Raw genomic sequence first — 20424 nt, 5'->3', positions numbered from 1 at the left:
GAACAAATGCAAGGAATTTGACTCACTTAAAATACTTTCACAGAATAAAACATGTGCATTTAAACAAGGGCAGCAGGTTACAGGAAGTAAATGAGTGTTAAACTAACGGTAGATGTGTGTAAAAACATGTTTAAAGTGAAGCAAAGTTTAGTGCAAATGCATTTACTATCAATAAATAGAGTTATTGACACCTGATGTACATGAGGAAGGTGAACTAATTGGGATTTTGTGCATATTTTGGGTTTTATGCTCTAAATTCCTGTTTTGTATCAACTTTCTGTTTGCAAAATAGTGAATATTAAACCAAAATGATCATGATCAACCTGCAACACTGTTCATGAATGGGAATCTTGCTGATTTTAGACAATAACAGTCCAGTCATATCTGTGTTTTGATGAATCTGTGCATCTGTTATTCATATTAGACATCCTATAAGACTTTAAGGTTCAACTTTTAATCAAGCTGTGCCGATTTAAGTCATTCTGACGCAGCGTGTGGAGGGTTTCACAGGTTTAGTAGGTAAATAGTGTTGCACAAAGACGACTACAGGGCTGCAAATAACACTTGAAAAACCATTGTATCTGTAAAATGTGAATTTCCTAGAGTGTGTAATAAAAGTGAAACCAAATGCGAGCTCTTACGTTGTCATTTATTCAAATGGTAATCATCTGTTAATCTTCTATTAGTGATCAGCTGCTTATACGCTTCTAGCAAAATGCTATTTGAAGTTCCAGGTTGACTGCAGCTTTTTAGCAAAGTGAGTCAACAACAGAACAGACTTTGACTTCTGTTGTGCAGAAGTACAACAGAAACAAAGATCTCAGGTCTTTTCAGGTTTGGAGTTTCAGTCTGAAGAGGGTCTTTGATCAAATTATGGATTGTAACTGAGGCCCTCAATTCAAGGAAGCTGCTCTGCTTAAGGATAAGGTTTAAACTTCCAATCTCGTTTACAGCTAGCCTATAGGAGAGGAGCTTATGTTCACTGTCATGTTATAAATCAGATGTCATTTTCTGGGAGAGAGAGGAGTGAGGTTTCTTCCACATTGCAGTGATGTACTTTGATATTGTCCAATATTAAATGATCCAACAACTCAGCAGTGTGTTTGTTAGCAATTTTATGTAAAGCCTCTAATGTCCTGTGTGTCCGATTGGCAGTCTGAAACCCAAAGCAAGAAGTTTTTAGTTCTACAAGAAGTTCGGCGAAGCTCAAGCAATGTTTTTAGTTGGATGTTTTATTGAAGGTCCCAGAATGTTCTTCTTAAAGGTAGGATAAAGTTCTCTATAAGGACATTCTTCAGATGCTGCATTTAGAACTTTCCTTCTTTGTTTTCATATAACACTTGTCAAAGAATGTTCTATAATGTCGACAGCATCCCCAAACAACCTCAGAACAACATGAGCAAAATGTATAGAGTTGTTAAAATGTCACATTAAAGGTGCTCTTTGTGAAAAACATTTTGCCATCTAAGGCTTTAATATCATCTTGAAAACGCTGTTTAAATGTTGGTTTGAGAACATTGGTTCTCCTCTTGGTGGTGGAACGAGTTACCAAACTCATTTCGATCTGTTGAGTCCCTCTCAGTCTTTAAGAGAAGACTAAAGATTCAGCTCTTCACTGAACACCTTTGTATTGACAGACTGAGAAAAATACAAAATCCTATTACCTCCCACACAGCCTGCTGTTGGCATCAACGCCCTGTGACACTTGAACTTGTTCTGTGGCACTTATGGAGGTTGTTTTCTCCTGACTAGACCCTTGCTTGTGTTGTATCTGCTCTGAGATGTACGTCGCTTTGGATAGAAGTGTCTGCTGAATGAAATTGTAGAGAACCTTCTTTGTTTTACTCCAAACATCCCCTTAAAGTTCCAATTAAAATATTGTATCTCAATGAACTTTTACCATTATAGGAACATTATTTAGAATTAGAAACATCCTAAAAACATTATTAGAAACATCATTAGAACTTATAATGTTAACCAATGTGAATGAATGAATGAATGAATGAATGAATGAATGAATGAATGAATGAATGAAATATTTGTCAACCAAAAATAAAATTAAAAACAAAATAAAAACAAGGGAAAAAACGTACAAACATGAGTTTGAAAAAGGAGCCGGAGAGAGTATAAACTTATTAATTCCCACCCCCTTATCACCCTATAGTTCATAACAATATTACATGTTCCAGTAGAAACACAGACAAAATGTTTATAGTTGCATTGTTAAAACGTTGTCCAGGCTACAGGCTTTCTGACCCAGCTTGAACCAATTGGACCCATCAAACCCGTCACTTCTAAGGGGCCGCACAAAAAGCCCCAAATTAACCTGCTGCACCACTTTACCATGTTTCCCATTTGGATGAGAGTTTGCTACTATTGCAGGTTGAATGGCTGCATGTTCACCTCTACAGCTGAAGTGCTGCCCTCACTTTAGGACCCCTGTTTGGGGTGGAGGGGGGCAGCGACACCGGCTTCTCAAGTGTTGCACTCCGGAGCTGATGGGGTGCATTCAGTCCTAATCATTGTCATCAATAGTTTGGAGGGTGAAGCCTGCAGAGCTGAGAGGAGATAATTGGATAATTAGTGCTGGGAACCAATTAGGAGTCAGTGCTTGTGATGGCACGCGAGTTAAGCAAAGGTTAGGAGTGAGGGAGAGAGAGGGAGGGAGGAGGGGTGATGGAGGGGGGGGTCTGATCAATTATCTTAGCCCCCCCCCCTCCACACACACCTCTGTCCTTTCTCACCCTCCTCCTCCCTCCACCGCTTATCTGCCGGACAAAAGACCCCCAAATCGCCTATTTCCATCTCAAAGACGTTAAGCCCCAACAAGAGGCACGGATCGGGCGAGCGGCTTCACACCCAGAATAGCCGGCGATCAGTAGAGCAAATGGAAACACAATGCAGCAGAAAAGAAAAGAAGAAGGGAGAAGAGGAGGAGGGGGGGAGAGAGAGAGAGACGTCTAAAGATGTATTTATATATGTTAAAGAAAATGCTAATAAGTCCCGTGAAGAATGGAGGGGATTTGGGAGACTCTCTCTAATTCTGCTTTTGTTGAACTCGCGTGCAGACGGGCGAGATTGACACGGTGATCACGTGAGAGAATGAGGTGTGTGCGTGGCAGCTTTGGGGTGATGATGATGATGGTGATGATGATGATGGTGGAGGGATGCAAGAGGCTGTCCAGCATTGTTTCAGAAAAAGAAAAAAAAAAGTCCCTGTGTTTTAATCCACCGTCGTTTGCTTCCTCAGTGTGAGAAAGATTCTCTCACGCAGGAATAAAAAAAGAGAAGAAGAGAAAAAAAATAAGTCCCGGAGTGAGAGAGTGCGATTACTGTGCTTCAAATAATAACAAAAAAAACCTTCAATTTGGGCAGAATGGGCTCTTCACAATGCAGCAGGCTGAATGAAACATCGTTTTTTTTTTTGTATTTGCACCAGAGTTGCTGCTTAACATCTCAGCTTAGTGGGATCACTGGTGTTCAGCTGCAACTTTGCACCCAACCTCCTCGATTCAACTTTTGTATTATATCAGCCAGAAGCACTGGGACGTTTTGGGCTGCAGGTCTGTGGGAAAAAAATGTGCTTATGGTGAAGTTTAAGCATGTAATACATTTGTTTGGGTGACTTTTTTTTTTGTCTAGAGTAGTATTTTTTTTTGTCAGTTAGAGGGATTTTCCACAATCTGGCAACCCAGAAGTTCTTCCTGATGTGACTTCTGTTTATAAACGATAGGAAAGTGGTGCCAATACCTAAATTATACTTATCTAAAGTAGTGCATGGTGGTATATTTCATGAATGAATACAGGATGTATCATGAATTCATGTAGAGGAATGTTAATTCATAGTTACTTCCAACATGAACAGGGATCAGGTTAGCAACATTTCATCTAAACAAAACTTAATTTCTTTACCTTTCACAAAGCAGACCACACTAAAAAAAAAGAAAAAAGTTTAGGCTCAAAAAAGTAGCAGTTTGAATCAGTCTTTTCAACTTCTCCTGAAATTATGTTCAATCAACAAACTATATTGACTTAGAGGAATTAGCTTTTCTTTTACAATCAAATGTACTTTTAACTGCAAGTCTAAGCTGTCTGAAAGTGTCCAGCCGTGTTAAGATGGAGGAGAGGGTTTGAAAGCCTGAACTCAAGGTGAGAAAAAAATAGGTCATCAAGCCAATTTCATTAAGTTGCTTCAACTTGAATTTAGTTTGAAGCCAACTGAAGCTGAAATTTGAGTGTAAATTACACATAATATTAAGTTGGGGCAATTATTATGTCAACCCTACATGTCAAAACAATGTTTGCAACTTATATAAACTGATAGATTACAATTCTCATCTTGCAAACATGCATTTATTGGAACAGCTTCCTGAAAAAACTGTTTTTTAGAGTGCAGAGTCTGTTTTTTTTATAGACACATGAGGCTATTTTCTAAAATTAAACTGGTCTCCGGATACAAAAACATAAATTGCAGTTACTCAAATAAACTTTTGTGTTACTGAAATCCAGCTAACTGGACTCAACTATGAAGTAAATGTGAGTTAACCTTCTTTAAACTGTCTTAACTACTCACATAAAGTGATGTTGACTCCTTGTTAACGATGAGGCAACAGGAAATCATGCTGCATTAAATCATCACCAGTCATGCATCAGTTCCTTAAGTTTGTGATTGGTACCTTTACTTCTACACCACTCCTGTAAGAGCTGACAGTTTTGCAGTGGAGTCTTTAATCAGTCACACAGTGATGTGTCTTATCGTTCAGAACAGGCCTGACTGTGTCTAACTATGCAAGCTGCTCCACTAGATGTTGTCCATTCAGGTGTCTTCTATTTGACTTTCTGTGGCAGATGGGTTCTTTATAGAACATGCCAACTGATATTAGCTTCTACTGCAAGGCAAGTGTTGCCCCTGAAGAGAGAGAGAGAGAGAAAAAAAGAAGCAGGGAGTGTGCGTGAGAGGAGGGAGGAGGAGGAGGGAGGCTGAGGAGGAAGGAGAGAGAGAGAAAGAGAGAGAGAGGGAGCCCGATGAGGGAAGAATGAGAAAATCTCTTAAAGAGCCGTGACGGGGCCCCGGTCTCTCTCTAAATGTATTTTAATAGGAGGGACCCTGATGTCCAGAGCAATTCATCTCCCATCTCCGCGTAATGAAAGGAGTCGTGGCCGGGCAGGGGCAGGTCTGGGGAGGAAGGAGGGGAGAGAGGGGGGGACGGCACAAAGGCTACATGTGGCTTTGCCTCATTATGCTGCAGTTAGACGGAGGGCTGCGGGGGTGAGGGTCCCCACAGACCGGCTCAGGGGCCACAATGCCGGCGTGGACGGCTGCAAAGGGAGACCCCGCCACGCCATTATCCCGCCGCTGCTAACGAGGGCTTCATAGGCCTTTGATATAATCTCACTATTGAAATCCTGATAAATCCCTCCTGCGTTTACAGCCAAATCCCATTTGTAACGGGTTCGTGGAAGGCTGTGTGAGTGCGTGCGTGGCTGATTCTCCGCGTGTGTGTGTGCGTGTCGTGTTCACCTGCGCCTCTGTGTTCCGGCAGCCGAGGCCACGCAGAGGCGCATGTTGGAGCGGCCCGTTACAGCGGCTTTAATTAAAAAATCCCCCTCTCTTTACGCACAAGACATCTCGTGAGCCGATCTGAGCTGAGACCGAATTAGAATAAAAATCAATGTTTAAGTGGATATAGAGCCTTTTTCTCGCTCTCAGATATGATCTGATAGGCAAACAATTACTGGATTACAACACACCAGAGGGATGAAGGAGCAGAAGGCAGAGCGAATGTATGGAATTTATTAATGAGAATTTTGAAAAAAAAACGAGCGCTAAAACGACGCCGTTGCCACCAGTTACACCACATTCTTTCGACTCTGCGATTATTCAGCATGTTTAGCTGCCTCAGCGTTATGAGTCCATCAGAAGTAATCTTATCTGCGCGGCTTAGTCGATCAGGGCGCACTGAGGTTGGAGAAAAGGACGAATCGTGTCTTGCTTTCTTGCAGGTATGAAGTTATTCTCCAGGATCAGAGGTCAGTGGGGCAGCTCAGCCCTCCCCGTGGCTGTTCTCACTCTCGTGGGTTACACGGGACACGTGCGTGGGGATCCAAGCAGACTAGTGTTTAAGCATAAATCTCTTTACACTGAACGCGCGCCTATGGAGGTAAAGCATCCTGAGCAGACACTCCTATTCAAATGCTTTGTCCTCTAACTCAGGGACACTGCGCATCTCTGCGCTCCCCCCATGTGTCGGTGCGCAGACTCATTTAACAGCCTCAGGAACATAAACAAGCAACGGAAACTATAGCTGTATTAAATCAAGCCCCGCGTTTAGCCCACATATTGGGAGCCAAGTTCCTCGCACAGTCCAGGAATCTCTAAACAGGGTTTAGAGGTCTTTCAGAAGTCCCCCTATTTTTTTCCTCATCTCAAAGCCCGGATTGGTCACAGTGCGGCTCATTTGCATGCCTCTCCGTATAAACCCTCCTGCAGACACTGCAGCCCTCTTGCGCTGAGAGAGCAGCACACCTCCAGTAGAGAGAGAGCGGAGCGCATCAGGAGTGCGCATTGAAAGACATATGGAATATTTATTACAGGCTTTATATTAAAACAAAAACACAGCCCCGGAGAGTCGACCGGAGGGCGGGAGGAGCAGCTTTTTTCATAGGTGCGTTTTGTTTAAACTCTAAGTTGGGACTGAGTGAGGACAGTTTGCTGAATTTCAGAATATTTTTGGAGTGAAGGTGTCAAGATGGGAGAAATAGGGTGGAACGGGCTGCTGGTGCTCGTGTGCGTCTCTTTGGCTGCTGTCACACAAGGAAAGACGGTGAAATATCAGACATTTGAGGAAGACGCACCGGGGACAGTGATTGGAAACTTGGCCAAGGACATCTCCTCCTCTGCCTCTTCCTCGGGAGGCTCCAGGACCAATTTCAGGATGATGAAACAGTTCAACTCGTCTTTCATCCGTCTGCGGGAGAGCGACGGGCAGCTGACCATAGGAGAGAGGATAGACAGGGAGCGGATCTGCAAACACACCCTGCACTGCCTCATCGCTTTCGACGTGGTCAGCTTCTCCAAAGAGCAGTTCAAACTCATCCACGTCGAGGTGGAGGTCAAGGACATCAACGACAACTCCCCCGAGTTCCCCCGGAAAGAGTCGAGTCTGGAGATCTCCGAGAACACAGCGGTGGGCACGAGGATCCCGCTGGACTTTGCCGTGGATGAGGACGTTGGAGTGAACTACATCCAAAGCTACCAGATCTCCGTCAACAGCCACTTTTCAATCGACGTGCTCAGCAGGGCCGACGGGGTTAAATATGCGGAGCTGGTGCTCATGAAGGAGCTGGACCGGGAGACGCAAGCTTCTTACGCGCTGGAGCTGGTCGCCATGGACGGAGGAAACCCGTCCCGCTCCGGAACCACGCGCATCAACATCAAGGTGAAAGACTACAACGACAACAGCCCGGTGTTCGACCGGAACAGCTTCTCCGTGGACCTGCCCGAGGACGCGCCGGTGGGCTCCCTCTTACTGGACCTGAACGCGGAGGACCCGGACGAGGGGCTGAACGGGGAGGTGGTGTACGGGTTCGGTAACCAGGTGCCCCCGGAGATCCGACAACTCTTCAGAGTGGACCGGAAAACCGGGCGGCTCACTCTGGAGAGCCCGATTGACTTTGAAAGTAAGAACACGTACGAGTTTGACGTCCAGGCCACCGACCTGGGTCCGAACCCGAGCCCGGCCATCTGCAAAATCGTAGTGCAGGTGCAGGACGTTAACGACAACGCACCGGAGATCTCCATCACCCCCATGACGTCCATCACGGCGGGGATCGCGTACATCACGGAGGCGGCGGCCAGAGAGAGTTTCGTGGCTCTGGTCAGCACCTCGGACAGAGACTCGGGCGCTAACGGGCAGGTTCACTGCACGCTGTACGGACACGATCACTTCAGACTGCAGCAGGCGTACGAGGACAGCTTCATGATCGTCAGCACCAGCCCACTGGACCGGGAGAAAATTCCCGAGTACAACCTGACGGTGGTGGCGGAGGACCTGGGCTCTCCTCCCTTCAGGACCATCACGCAGTACACCATCAGGCTCACCGATGAGAACGACAACGCTCCGGTGTTCAGTAAGCCCGTGTACGAGGTGGCTGTAGTGGAGAATAACGCACCGGGCGCGTACATCACCACGGTGGTGGCGCGGGACATGGACATGGGGTCAAACGGGAAGGTCAGCTACAAACTGGCGGACACTTATTTCATGGGCTCCCCCATCTCCACCTTCGTGTCTCTGGATCCCGCCAGCGGGTCGCTTTACGCGCTCCGGAGTTTCAACTACGAGGTGATGAAGCAGCTGGAGCTCCGGATCACCGCCAGCGACGGAGGCTCTCCGCCTCTGTCCGGCAGCGCCAACGTGTACGTGCGGATAGTGGACCAGAACGACAACGCTCCGGTCATCAGCCAGCCCGCTCTCCACAACGGCTCCGCTGAGGTCCTGCTGCCCCGGGACGCACCGAGCGGCTACGTCATCACCCGGGTGGAGGCGCGGGACGCGGACGAGGGCGTGAACTCGGAGCTGTCCTACGGGCTGGCCACCGGGGAGCCCTCCGTGTTCTCCGTTAACAAAGCCACCGGGGAGATCTACCTCAACCAGGTGCTGAGCCACGACGTGGACGAGACCCTGAGCGTGACCGTGACGGTGAGCGACAACGGGAGGCCCGCGCTCACCTCCACCGCCACCCTGCACTTTCTCATCATCGCCGGGTCCCCGCCGAGCGACAGGACCGTGTACCAGCCCGGTGGCGTCGGGGGCGGCGGGGAGGAGGCGCACGCTCAGTGGGACCTGTCGGTGGTGATCATCGTCGTCCTGGCGGGGAGCTGCACCCTCCTGCTGCTCGCCATCATCCTCATCGCCACCACCTGCAACCGGCGCAAGCGGGACAAGAGCGGGGAGGACAGCGACTCGTACGGGGAGAAGGACACGCTGGAGCGGGGCAGGAGCCACGTGGCGGACAACCCGCTCCTGCCTCTGCACGGAACCGGTGGTGGAGGGGGAGGAGGAGCGGGAGGAGCAGTGGGCTTTGAGGGACACTCCTACAGCAGCCAGCCCGGGGGCTTCACCTCTGCACACCCGGGGGGCAGCGACATGTGCTCGGCCTCAGAGGACGGCAGTGAGGTGCCCTGCGTGTACGACTCAGACAACAACAGCAAGCTCCGAGGGAATAAACACGAGGTGAGCTGCACCTTTGTGCTCAGGGGTGATGGGTGGGGGAGGAGGGGGAGGTGTGGTGTGACTGACTGACACGCACACTCACACACAAACACACGCACAAACTGCCTGATGTTCATGGAGCAGACAGTAACCTCTGATTTCTCTCCCTGCAGGGATACTCCACTCTGCCTGGCTATGGGAATGGAAAGGAAGCTGTGAGGCCCATCACCATCTGGAAGGGCAACTCCTACACCACCATCTCTGCCAGAGATCCAGCCTTCAGTGGCAAAGACAGCGGCAAGGGGGACAGTGACTTCAATGACAGTGACAGTGATGTGAGTGGAGACACCGGCCTGAAGAAGGATGGGGCTGTGGTTCCTCCCATGGGCGGCCAGAATGGTAAGAAAAACAGAAAATTACATGAACAGGAAACCGGATGTGATGGGAGTTAATCACCAATTTGAATCTAACTCTTCCTCTGCTTCTCTTTCAGCTCTGTGGGCTTGCACCAGTGAGTGTAAAGTGCTGGGTCACTCGGACAGATGCTGGAGCCCCTCTGCAGTGAGAGCCAACGCTGCCCCGTCCCCGGCCCCGACCCTCTCCTCCTTCAGCAGCCTCTCCAAAACGGCCTCCCTGCCCCGGGACCCCCACCGCCGGGACAACTACTACCAGGCCCACATCCCCAAAACGGTGGGGCTGCAGAGCGTGTACGAGAAGGTGCTGCACAGAGAGTACGACTACGTCCTGGTCACCCCGCCCAGGCCTGTGAGGGTGCAGGAGATCAGCGACATCAGCATCCCTGTTTACACCCCCACCCCAACACACTGCCCCAACGATGACGTCTAAAACAGACAACAGCACACACATACCTAAGCTCACTCTCAAAGAAATGTATAGTGTATTCAGATTTTTAATTTATGAGTCATTGACAATGAGGATAATGTAACTATTTGAAGTTATTTGTTGTGGAGAGTGTGCATATATAAGTTTATATCCTAATATTTGTGTGTCTTTGTTTTTAATGTAAAAGCCACATTTGACGTCCATCCAATCACTTTGAGACATTTTGTTGGACATAAAGTGTATCATATGCAAGATTTGTACATACAGAGGTTTTATTTTTTATAAAAAAGTAATAATAAAGCAAAGATGTGTACATAAGAATTGTAATTATTGATCATCAAGCATGCTTACTATTTAAAATGGCCCCAGAAACTGTTGGGTTTGAGGGCTGGTGACCCACAATGTATCAAGTTGATGACCATGTATGAAATCATTTGAATGCAATAATAATTAATTGTACAGAATTTTTTTATCATCACAATATTCTGGAAAGAAAATAAACTTTGAAATACTGTTCTGAACAAGGGAGTCAAGCGTTTTTTTTCTGTGAACAGACGACGATCAGGTGGGCAGGATGTTTGTGAGTGCCTTGCAGGAGCATCAGTCTCTAGTAAAAGCCAACAGGCGTCGCTGTTATTGCAGCAGTGAGCCTCTGTCCTTGCAGCCCACTGAAGAAGGTCAGTTAAGTTTTTTCCCCCTCTGTGAATACGATTTTGTTGGTGAGATGCCAGAGCAGACGCCAAGGTTTTTCTCTGAGCAAATCACTCCGTCACCTCATGCATAACGAGCAAAAAACCTTCATAGTTATTCTTTTCATTCTCGCGGATTTAATAACTGCATTTATTTGCATAGGACCCGCATGTTAATGCAGGAATTAAAGATAGGCTCAGGTTTCCACTACATAAATCATTAAAAACCTGAAACGTGCGCATAGGAGAGACGTGCATAATGAGAGCTGCTGTGCGTGCGTAAAGGCGCATTTACTGTTTGTCTGCTAAGCTTCCACACATAAGAAGGAGCCTGAGAATAAGTTTGACAGTAAAGGCATTCAAACGCACGTGTGCTATTCTGTCAAAGAACATGGAGTCCTTGTGAGGAAATCTTCCTGTTATCCTGTCAGGATGTTTTTTTGTCGATCTGCCAAATGCGCACCGTGCGCCCCTTACGTAATCCTGTCATTATCATTCATGGATTCAGGGCATTTTTAATAACAGCTTCTGGACGCAGATACAGAAGATGTGGGGAAACACGGTGGAAATCTGTCCGACAAGCTGCTGCTTTCGCACACCGCCGTGTAAATAGGTTATACTGTCCGTGTCTGGGATGGGGAGGGAAAAAAAAAACATGCGACATTCCGCCAGAATCACCTTTGACCTGAAACCGTCTGTGGAGGCTTTGAGAAATAAGGAGGAGAGGGGAGGGAGGGGGATGTGCAAAGGTGAGACGGGGAGACAAACCTCATCCTTTCTTCCTCATCCTCTTAATTGCTGAATAGATCAGACTCTGAGGCTGTCATAAAGCTTAATGATATGAAATTCCGAGGATCACAGCAGGAATCAAACTCATGTAAGTTACATGAGCCGCCTATGTGATCTTCAAAGGGGGAAAATCATTAATGACTTTTTTCTTTGGAAAGAAAAGCATAAAACTTCTGGCTCAAATTAGTGGTATACCTTTTTATTAAAACTTGAAAAGGCACGTGTACGCTTTGGCGCAAAAGTGGACCTGTGCCACTGAGAAGGAGTGTCCATCCTCCACCTCCCCCTCAGAGAGAGAGAGGGAGGAAGGAAGGAAGGGGGGGAGACAAAGAGAGAGAGGCGCTGTTGGACTGGGGTTTCCTCAGGTGTTTGGCTCCAGTCATGGCCGGGAGTTCAGAGAAAGTACCGATCGCCTCAGCGGGACCAGAGGACCTGCATCAGTTCATGCCTCCGGTGAGTCTGTCCGGGTCAGAATACACCTTTAAAGGGTAATCATCACGACTACTGCGCATGAGTGGGGGCCAGTCAGGGGCCACAGCTGGATAGATTACTAATATACACTTTAAGACGTCCCTGCACACTCATATCATTAGGTGATCTGAGGTTTCTTGCTTTAAAGTGAGTTGGACAACCGTGTTTTCTCCGTCTTACCGCAGGCCTACTCCGCCGTGGCCGTCAAACCCGCCGCCACCGGCCGCCTCCTGAAGGCCGGGATCGCGGTGCTCATCGCCGGAGCCCTCCTGCTTCTGCTGGGAGCCGTCGGAGCTTTCTACTTCTGGAACAACAATGAAAAACACGTGAGACTGAAATCTTACTTTCCCCTCTCTGTGTGAGTTCAGCTTACACTGCAAAAAAAAAAAAAACTTAATGAGGGGAAATAATAAGGAGCGAGACTGTATTGTATTTTATTTTTTTCCCACTTGAAGAAGCTCCATTAAGATATTCAGAGTTTAAAAAGCACCAGTTTAACACAGTTTTATTATCTAGACGTGTTGTGGGGAGGATGGAGTTGTGTTTTGAAGCTAAGAGGAGGTAAATGGAGTGTTTAATTTACATTTTACTGTTTGCCTACACTGCAAAAAAGCCATCCTAAAGAGTCTGCCTGAGTATTTTTAATTCAAACAAGTTAAAGAAATCTTCCAGCAGTGACTAAATTCCACTACTTTCCAATTCAAAGCAGTTTGTTCCAACAATGTCCTCAATTAAAGCTATTATTGTTATAAGAGCTGTTTGCTTCTATGGGATTTGGAAACAAGTGAAAGTTAGGTGTCACTGGCGGAGTTTTTTGAATTTAAAGTCTCAGTAGGACTCTTCAAGATGACTTTTTTTTTTTTTTTTTTTTTGCAGTGTAGGCAAACAGTAAAATGTAAATTAAACACTCCATTTCCATGGTACAGTCTGAGGCAGAGCTCGGTGAATGGAGGCGTTGTGCACATTTGCTGCAGGATCCTGTCAGGGTGAGGAGGGGTAAGGTGGGGTGAGGGGGCGGAGGGGGGGCCTCTCTGGTCCGGCTGATGCTCCGGGGGCAAGAGGTGTACGAGATGAGAGGTAAAAGTGTAGCTTCCCGAGTGTGTTTTTCCAGTGAGAAGTTAGAAAATGTTATTAAGAGGTGATGGAGCGGCTGTGTGGAGGAGTTATTACATTACTGGGAGCTGTGAGGATTGTATTCTTCTCAGCAGGTTTGAATGAATATGTGCATCCGAAAGAGTAATTGAGAAAAGAGATGTGTGAGGGGAAAGTCACGGGGTAAAGATTAGGGAAGGAGAGAGCTGGGGGGGGGTGTGGGGTGGCTCTCATACCTAACATGCCAGTCTGAAACCCTTGAGTGTGTGTTTGTGCAGGTCTACAATGTCCACTACAGCATGAGCATCAACGGCAAAGTGGAGGAGGGCTCCATGGAGATCGACACGGCCAACAACATGGAGAGGTTCAGCACCGGCAGCGGGGCCGACGAGGCCGTGGAGGTCCACGACTTTGAGATTGTGAGTTCGATTGAAAGTAATCAGAAAATATCAGGAGGCCGCTCGGAGCGTCGCGGAAGAAGTCAATCAAATTGGCTGGAACTTTAAAAGACCCTTGTGGGGAGACTGGCTCATTACCACAGCAGAGAAATTAAGAGCAAGTAGACAAGTTATCCCCTTAGGGGCAATCAGTGTCAAGATGCATTGTCCCTCCAATTTTCATTACATTCAGACTGGTGGTTTTTGACCTTTAATTAAAGTGCCCCAATCAGGCCAATCAGACTAGTGAAGCAGCAGTTTTAGCCTTTTAACTATTGAAATTTTGACCTTTAATCACAGTGGTCCCTGTGATTGTATTTTTTTTAAATTTAAAATGTTGCACAAATGCAATAAAAAAAAAAACCAAATTTGATCGAGATCAGAAAATTTTAGTTGTAACATTACAGCTGATATGAATCTTATTGAGAAGAATATAACGTCTGGAGATGTGAGATTTAAATTGCAGATCTTTGTGTGTCCCCTGTCCTTCCTGACTTTTCCAGGGGATCACAGGGATCCGGTTTGCAGGAGGAGAAAAGTGCTACATCAAGACCCAGGTGAAAGCCCGCCTGCCTGATGTGGAGGCTCTGAACAAGGACGCTTTGACATTTGATCTGGTGGGTTGAATTTGTTTTGTTTTATATGTCTTCGATTGATGGAACCACACATCCGCTTAACTAGTCATAACTGAGTCAGCAACATGCTTTAGCGTGGAGGGAATCATCAATCAGCACTGCTCTGACAAAGAACACTGATTACTTCTGGTACTGCTGTTTACTCAAAGTTGAATCTCATATTGTTTTTCCAATAATAGTCTGTTTATTCTATATTGACATGTAATAAGCCATTTAAATGAATGACTTCTGACAGGTAATTATCCTCCCTTAGCATGTCATGCTAAGTCTTTTTAGCCATGACCCTCCAGTGAAAAAATCCTACTGTGGTCATCCTGAACTGCCAACCTCCAGCGCTGAAAAACAAAACCAACACACAACAGCCAGCAGGGGGCGCCTCTCTGGTTGCATCCGATTGTATAGAAGTCTATGAGAAAATGAATCTGTTTTACATTAGATTTGTTTCCTCAGTAAACATTTCCTTAATGAGTTTATGGTCTCAATCACTACTTTAAAGTCTCCTTCAGTCCAGCATGATGTTATTTTGTCAATTATGAGTTAATTTAGAAGAAAATACTTGATAGTAGATGATATTCACCCTTAACTTGTCCCGAGGTTTCAGAGTGAAACAGTGGCCCCAAAAACTAAACGGTGTCACTACATCCATCTTTTATGGACGGAGTCTCTTAGCCGCTATAAACCTCATACATTCTCCTTTACATGTTCTCTTTACCTCATAGCAGTTTCCATAAAAGTCAGGAAAATGTGTTCAGAAAAGGACAGGATGCTATTTTTTGACAGTTTATATGCGACCTTGCATTACTACCATTCTTCTCACTAAGCGTCCGTTTGTTTACATCGTCACGGTGAGCGTGTTGTTTACGCGGAGTACAGGTATCAAGCTAATTAAATATTTAGGAAAGGACAATTTGACTAATTAGGTTATTGTAAAGGGTTGCATGTTGCTCACTTTGAAAAAACAAAGTCAGCAAAAAAAAAAAAAAAATCAAGTTTTGTTTAAGGGAAACTTTTGCTGGAGGGATATTTCAAACCTGACAACCCAAACGATGTTCTTTAAGTCCTTCTATGGAAACTGATTTAATCCCCAAAACTCATCTAAGAACATCAAAATTACACATTTAGCTGTTTTATTTTAAAACTTGAAAACAGCCCCTGGTTCTACATCGTTGCTTCTCTAGAATTTGCAGCTCTACAAAGTCTCCGCCTCTCTTTCTATCCCCTCCTCCATTACTTGCAGCAGCTCGAGCACACCAGCTCACTGTGGATTCTCCTCAAACACTGTAAAACTGCTCTTTGCCATACATGTTCGAATCAGAAGCCGACTCTAAAGAAGTATGATGATTATGGAAAGTCCAAACCTGCAAGTTAACAGCATCGGTTCCTTATTTTCGTTGTGAATGAAACTCTGGCTGTCATGTTGTTTTCATCGGTACGCTGCAGTTTTTAAGTGAAAGTGCTCAGTCATGGCCTTGACAGCTTATTTTGCTTATTCTCTAACACAAAAAGTACCATATAGACGACTTAACAAGGTTAAAAAGTAGATTTTCACCAAAGGGAGTCTTTAAAAAAAAGGCTTATTTCCGAACTATAGGGCAACAATGAATATATTATAATGAGCCAATTTAAGCCACTCGGTTCTAATGTATAAACCCTTCATGTAAGTCTTTCCTATGAATACTAAAACTTGCATTACTGCATCGTTGTCACTTTTAATGTGATGCAAATGTATGCGGCGGTATCCTACCTGGAACACATAGGTGATTTTCCTCTGAGGATTCCCATCATATAAAAGCTCGGTGGACTCTGTTAAGATTAAAAAAAAGAGAAATCTACACAGTAAAAGCTCCACTTTCAGTCGACAGAGCCAAACGTGTGTGTGTGTGTGTGTGTGTGTGTGTGTCTGCGTGAGGATTGTTATCAGAAAACACACCGACGCCACAGCTTGTGATTGTTCAATTGAGGCTGTCTGATAATTAAAATCATTTTGTTCTGCGTAAGCCTCACATCCACATAAATCCACAGCACCGCAATCGCTCTCATGAACGAGCATAAACACACACACACACACACACACACACACACACGAGAACACAATTAATTATCACGCAGGGCTGCTCTTATTGCCTCTGTCTGCCTCATGAACGATCATTTATTTCACATTTGTGCTTTTGTGTGTGTGTGTGCGTTTGTGTTATTGCCTCTCTTTGCCTCATAAATGATCATTTGTACGTAGTGTGTGTTTATATATGTGTGTGTGTGTGTGTGATTGGAGACATGGAGATGTTGTTGTAATGGTTGCTGCAGGCTGGTCATTTGCTATAATTTAGAGTGATGGCAAATATGGGTTAGATAAGCACACACACATACACACAGACACACACACACAAACATGCGACTCCATCCAGAGAGAGTGGGTCAGATAAACTCTTATCAGTCAGTCGAGCAGTGAAGAAGGACCCCAGCTTTTATTTGTCCCTCCAGCAAATCATTTGAGCTGGAAAAAAAAAAGAGAGAAGAGAGAGAGAGAAAAAAAGAAACCAGCAGCAGCATTTCTGAAAGGTTGGAGGATAACATTCCCTAAACATGGCTGTGGCTAGTTGCAGTGCAGCCCTCAGGAACAAACGCCTCTGGGCAAAATCCTCCCCACAGAATTCCCCTTTTACCTGCAGGCTGCATGTTTACACAGTCTCTCCCTCTGGAAACCTCATTAGTTTATCTGCTGAAACCTGTAAATTTAGGACATCCAATCCCTCTTTCTCCTCAGACGCTGATGCATCCTGACACTGTGGATGCAGCTAAACGTTAGTGCTGAGGGAATCTGTGCGCTGGAGCCTCCAGGTCTTCATTTTTACTACTGATTTTATGTTCTGTTAAAGAGCATTAACGGCGCAGCATTAATGCAGATTAGACTCGGACAGGAGTGGAGCTATTTAAAGCAGCGAGCTAGTAACAGGATCCATAAACAAGTGTGATTTTTATGCAACGGATTTTTTGTGATGTTTGCCTCACCTTCTGTTTTTTGTTTTTTCTCTCTCCCTGAAGGAGGACGAGGTGATGCCGGCCAAGTTTGAGGACGATCTGATCTGGGTGGCGGCCGACACTCCCCTCTCGGACTCCACCTTCCTCAGCAACAAGATCAAGGACTTGTGTGAAGACCTGCCAATTTTCTGGCTTCGCCCCACCTACTCAACCAGTAAGAAATCAGACTTCTCCAGATAAAGATTTGAAAAATGTAAATCTGAAAGGAAAAAAAAAAAAAGCACCTTTTTTTTTCTCCCCTCAAAGACTATGTGAGTTTTTATTCCAAACAAAGAGGATGTGGGTCAAATGGTCTCAAGTATTTCCATTTAACTTTGCAGCTGTTACAGCTACAGAGGAGAAGAAAAAAAAAAACAGGCTAAAAAAGAAAAAGCACAAGTCCTTATGAAGTTTCCGAGCTACTGAGTGTACAATTTTTAGCATGCCGGGAGGTCAAAAGTTCTCCAAACACAATTTTATTCTACTTCATCTGAGGACTTCAAAAGGCTGCCAGAGAAACGGCTGTGCAATCAGGAGCCGTGCCACATTAGTGCCACTCCGCTCCTAAATTTGGTCTGCTGTCAGATACTGAAACTGTGATGTGTGCAGGCGGCCAGAGGAAGAGGAGGGCCGCCCCCCGCCAGCGCCGGCAGGCAGTCGGGGTCGAGGAGGAGGAGGAGGACGTGGAGGCAGAGTTCAACCCGGAGAACCCCTATCAGGTGAGTCACGCCGACAAACTCGCACGTTTCCTCTTCTTCCCTCGTGTTTGCGTCAGGCGGCGGCGCTCGCAACTGTCCAGTCGGATCTCAGGGGCTACCTGAGAAGGCTTTTCCCGAGGAGAGTTTCTCACAGCTGCGGGAGCGGCAGCAGATGCTGGGGTCACGGCGGAGGGCCCGGATTGTCACTGCAAATCTGAGGCGTATGCGTGGGTGCATGCGTTTTCTGTGTGTGGCTGTCCAAAGCTTTCCTTTCAGCACCGAGGCTGTATGAATAATTCCACAGCATCCCCTCCTCCTCCTCCTCCTCCTCCTCCTCCCTCCTCTGTGGCCCCTCTGCCCTGCTAAGCACACACAAGACTCCCATACATTCACATCTTCTCCCTCCCAGATCCCACATCCTCCACCCCGATGCTGGGCCCCACTTCTCCTAATCCCTCAAACTGAAGCATCCCCCCCAACACACTCCTGACAACTGCAGAGGGGGGTAAACAGCAAGCGTTGAAAAAGAAAATATCTGACAACAAAAAACCCACATCTGACAACGTCCCCTCCTCCCCATCCCGCCTGTCGGAAATTCATTTTTAATTGGTTTGAAATGAGCTTTTTTCTGCAGCTAGAGATGACAAGCCGGACAGAACGCACCCTGACCACTGTCCTCTCTTCCCTCCTCTCAGAGAGGCCTGGAGGGCGAGCAGGGCACCATGGACATCGACCCCATGCTGGACCACCAGGGCGTGTGCTGCAACGAGTGCCGCCGCGGCTACACCCACTGCCAGAGGATCTGCGAGCCGCTGGGTGGCTACCACCCGTGGCCTTACCACTACAGGGGCTGCAGGGTGGCCTGTAGAGTTATTATGCCCTGCAAGTGGTGGGTGGCACGCATTCTGGGTCTGGTGTAGACACCCCCCACCCCCCTACCTGAAAGATGGTAAAGTCCAGGAGGGAAGGAAGTAAAGGAGGGAAAGAGGGAGGGAGGGGATGGGGGATCCTTGGGAGGGGAGATGAAGGGAAGAAAAGGGTGGTTTTTGTTATTCTCATCTACTGTAGGCACCTGAGCAGATTCGAGTAAAAGTGTCCACACATTAGAAATGCACGGTGCCGAATCTAGGACAGTCATGATCTCACATGTACAAGGTAGAGTCTGCACGCTGCTCGGCTTGTCTTATTAAAAAAACATAGCAGCCATCGATTTAGATCCTTCTGAACTACAACATGCTGTCAAAATGAATATACAGTAAGTTATGATATGCAGCATCCAGCAGCTCCACACGTTTTATGAGACATCACCCATTTATCTAGAGGAAGAAGCTTGCATCCATACAGTCTGTTTCTGTCACTCTTTTTGCTTTTCTGTAAATAAATCTATAGGGAAGTTCAACAGCTGCCCTAAATAGCATCTATTGCTTGTTTTACTTTTCGACAAATATTTTTGACTCCTGTGTTTTTTTTTTCCCTCCTCTTTTGTCCTCATGAGTAGCTCTCATTAAAACAGCGCTTCTGCTCTCAGAACTTTCATCTCAACGTATTTTCATCTGCATTGAAGAAGCTATATCAAAGTGCAATAAACTTTTTTAAGTAAACTTTCAAGCGGCACCTCTCTTTCTTCCAAGTGACCTTACGTCCTATATGTAAACACTTCCTGGGTCTGTCTGGAAACACCCCACTCTTCCCTCTTCCACGCCTGAAAACATTCAAGTTTGAGGAGTGTCACATCTGGTAGCTGCTCCAAAGGGATGAGCAGAGAGAGAAGTTTCCAGAGTTCTTTAATGTGAGAGTTGCAGCTCTAGAACTCTTTAATGAGACTAAAGACTCTGTAGCCGTCACGCTCCCAGATCTTACCCACGATGCAAAGCGCTTAGCTCCCTTTTGATGTCACAGAGCTGCCTGGGGCGGGGGTAGGGGGGTAAAGGATGGGGGCGGTGTGTTTGTGTGTGTCACGGATACTGGAGGAGTGTGTGTGTGTGTGTGTCAGAGAGAGAGAGAGAGAAAAAAAAAGTGTTAGGAAGCTAAGAGTTCCATCCAGAGCCACAAATGGGCGTTTGATCGTCACGAGAGATGAAACGATGTGTGATGAATTTAACACTTAACTCAGTGTGAGAGGCTTGATGATGCGGTTAGGAAAGCTGATCCATATTAATGCTCTCTCGCCTCGGCAGGACGCCCCCTCACAGTCTCTCAGCTGCCGCATATGTGTGGTTGGAGAACAGGGGAGGTGCCCCCCGTTCTCCCCACATCTTCCCCCTGTAAAATCACCGCTCCACCTCGGGGCTGCATCCTCGCCTGCTGGCCAAACAACTCAGGGGGGGCAGGGGGGGGGCTTCTTCTACTTGATATCAATCGAAGCGCAATACGTAAACCGTATCCTCAAGCTGTCAGCCATATCACAAACTGCCTGCACTCGTATCAGTAATACCACATTTTATCGCTCCCAGCACATAATCACACAGCATGGCTCCCTGTCATAATATATTGCTGTTTTTGTGTGTGAGTGATCTATTCCTAGACTTTCCAATATGTCC

General features: G+C 46.3%; 2 protein-coding genes across 2 annotated transcripts; both read left to right on the top strand.

Annotated features, from left to right (window-relative positions):
• The first annotated feature begins 6749 nt into the window (after positions 1–6749).
• LOC103354358 (protocadherin-8) lies at positions 6750–10058 on the top strand. Its single transcript, XM_008277697.1, has 3 exons — positions 6750–9233; positions 9386–9611; positions 9706–10058. The coding sequence occupies exons 1-3, from the start codon at positions 6750–6752 to the stop codon at positions 10056–10058; spliced, it is 3063 nt and encodes a 1020-aa protein (XP_008275919.1).
• A 1847-nt stretch (positions 10059–11905) lies between these two features.
• cnmd (chondromodulin) lies at positions 11906–19492 on the top strand. Its single transcript, XM_008277696.1, has 7 exons — positions 11906–11986; positions 12190–12330; positions 13375–13515; positions 14037–14150; positions 17211–17361; positions 17796–17905; positions 18580–19492. The coding sequence occupies exons 1-7, from the start codon at positions 11915–11917 to the stop codon at positions 18802–18804; spliced, it is 954 nt and encodes a 317-aa protein (XP_008275918.1). The 5' UTR covers positions 11906–11914; the 3' UTR covers positions 18805–19492.
• The last annotated feature ends 932 nt before the right edge of the window (positions 19493–20424 follow it).

The sequence above is a fragment of the Stegastes partitus genome, unplaced genomic scaffold (genome assembly GCF_000690725.1).
Source record: "Stegastes partitus isolate 25-593 unplaced genomic scaffold, Stegastes_partitus-1.0.2 Scaffold105, whole genome shotgun sequence".
NCBI lineage: Eukaryota > Metazoa > Chordata > Actinopteri > Pomacentridae > Stegastes > Stegastes partitus.
The sequence above is the reverse complement of the archived record's forward strand: the minus strand, read 5'-3'. Positions and strand labels throughout refer to the sequence as shown.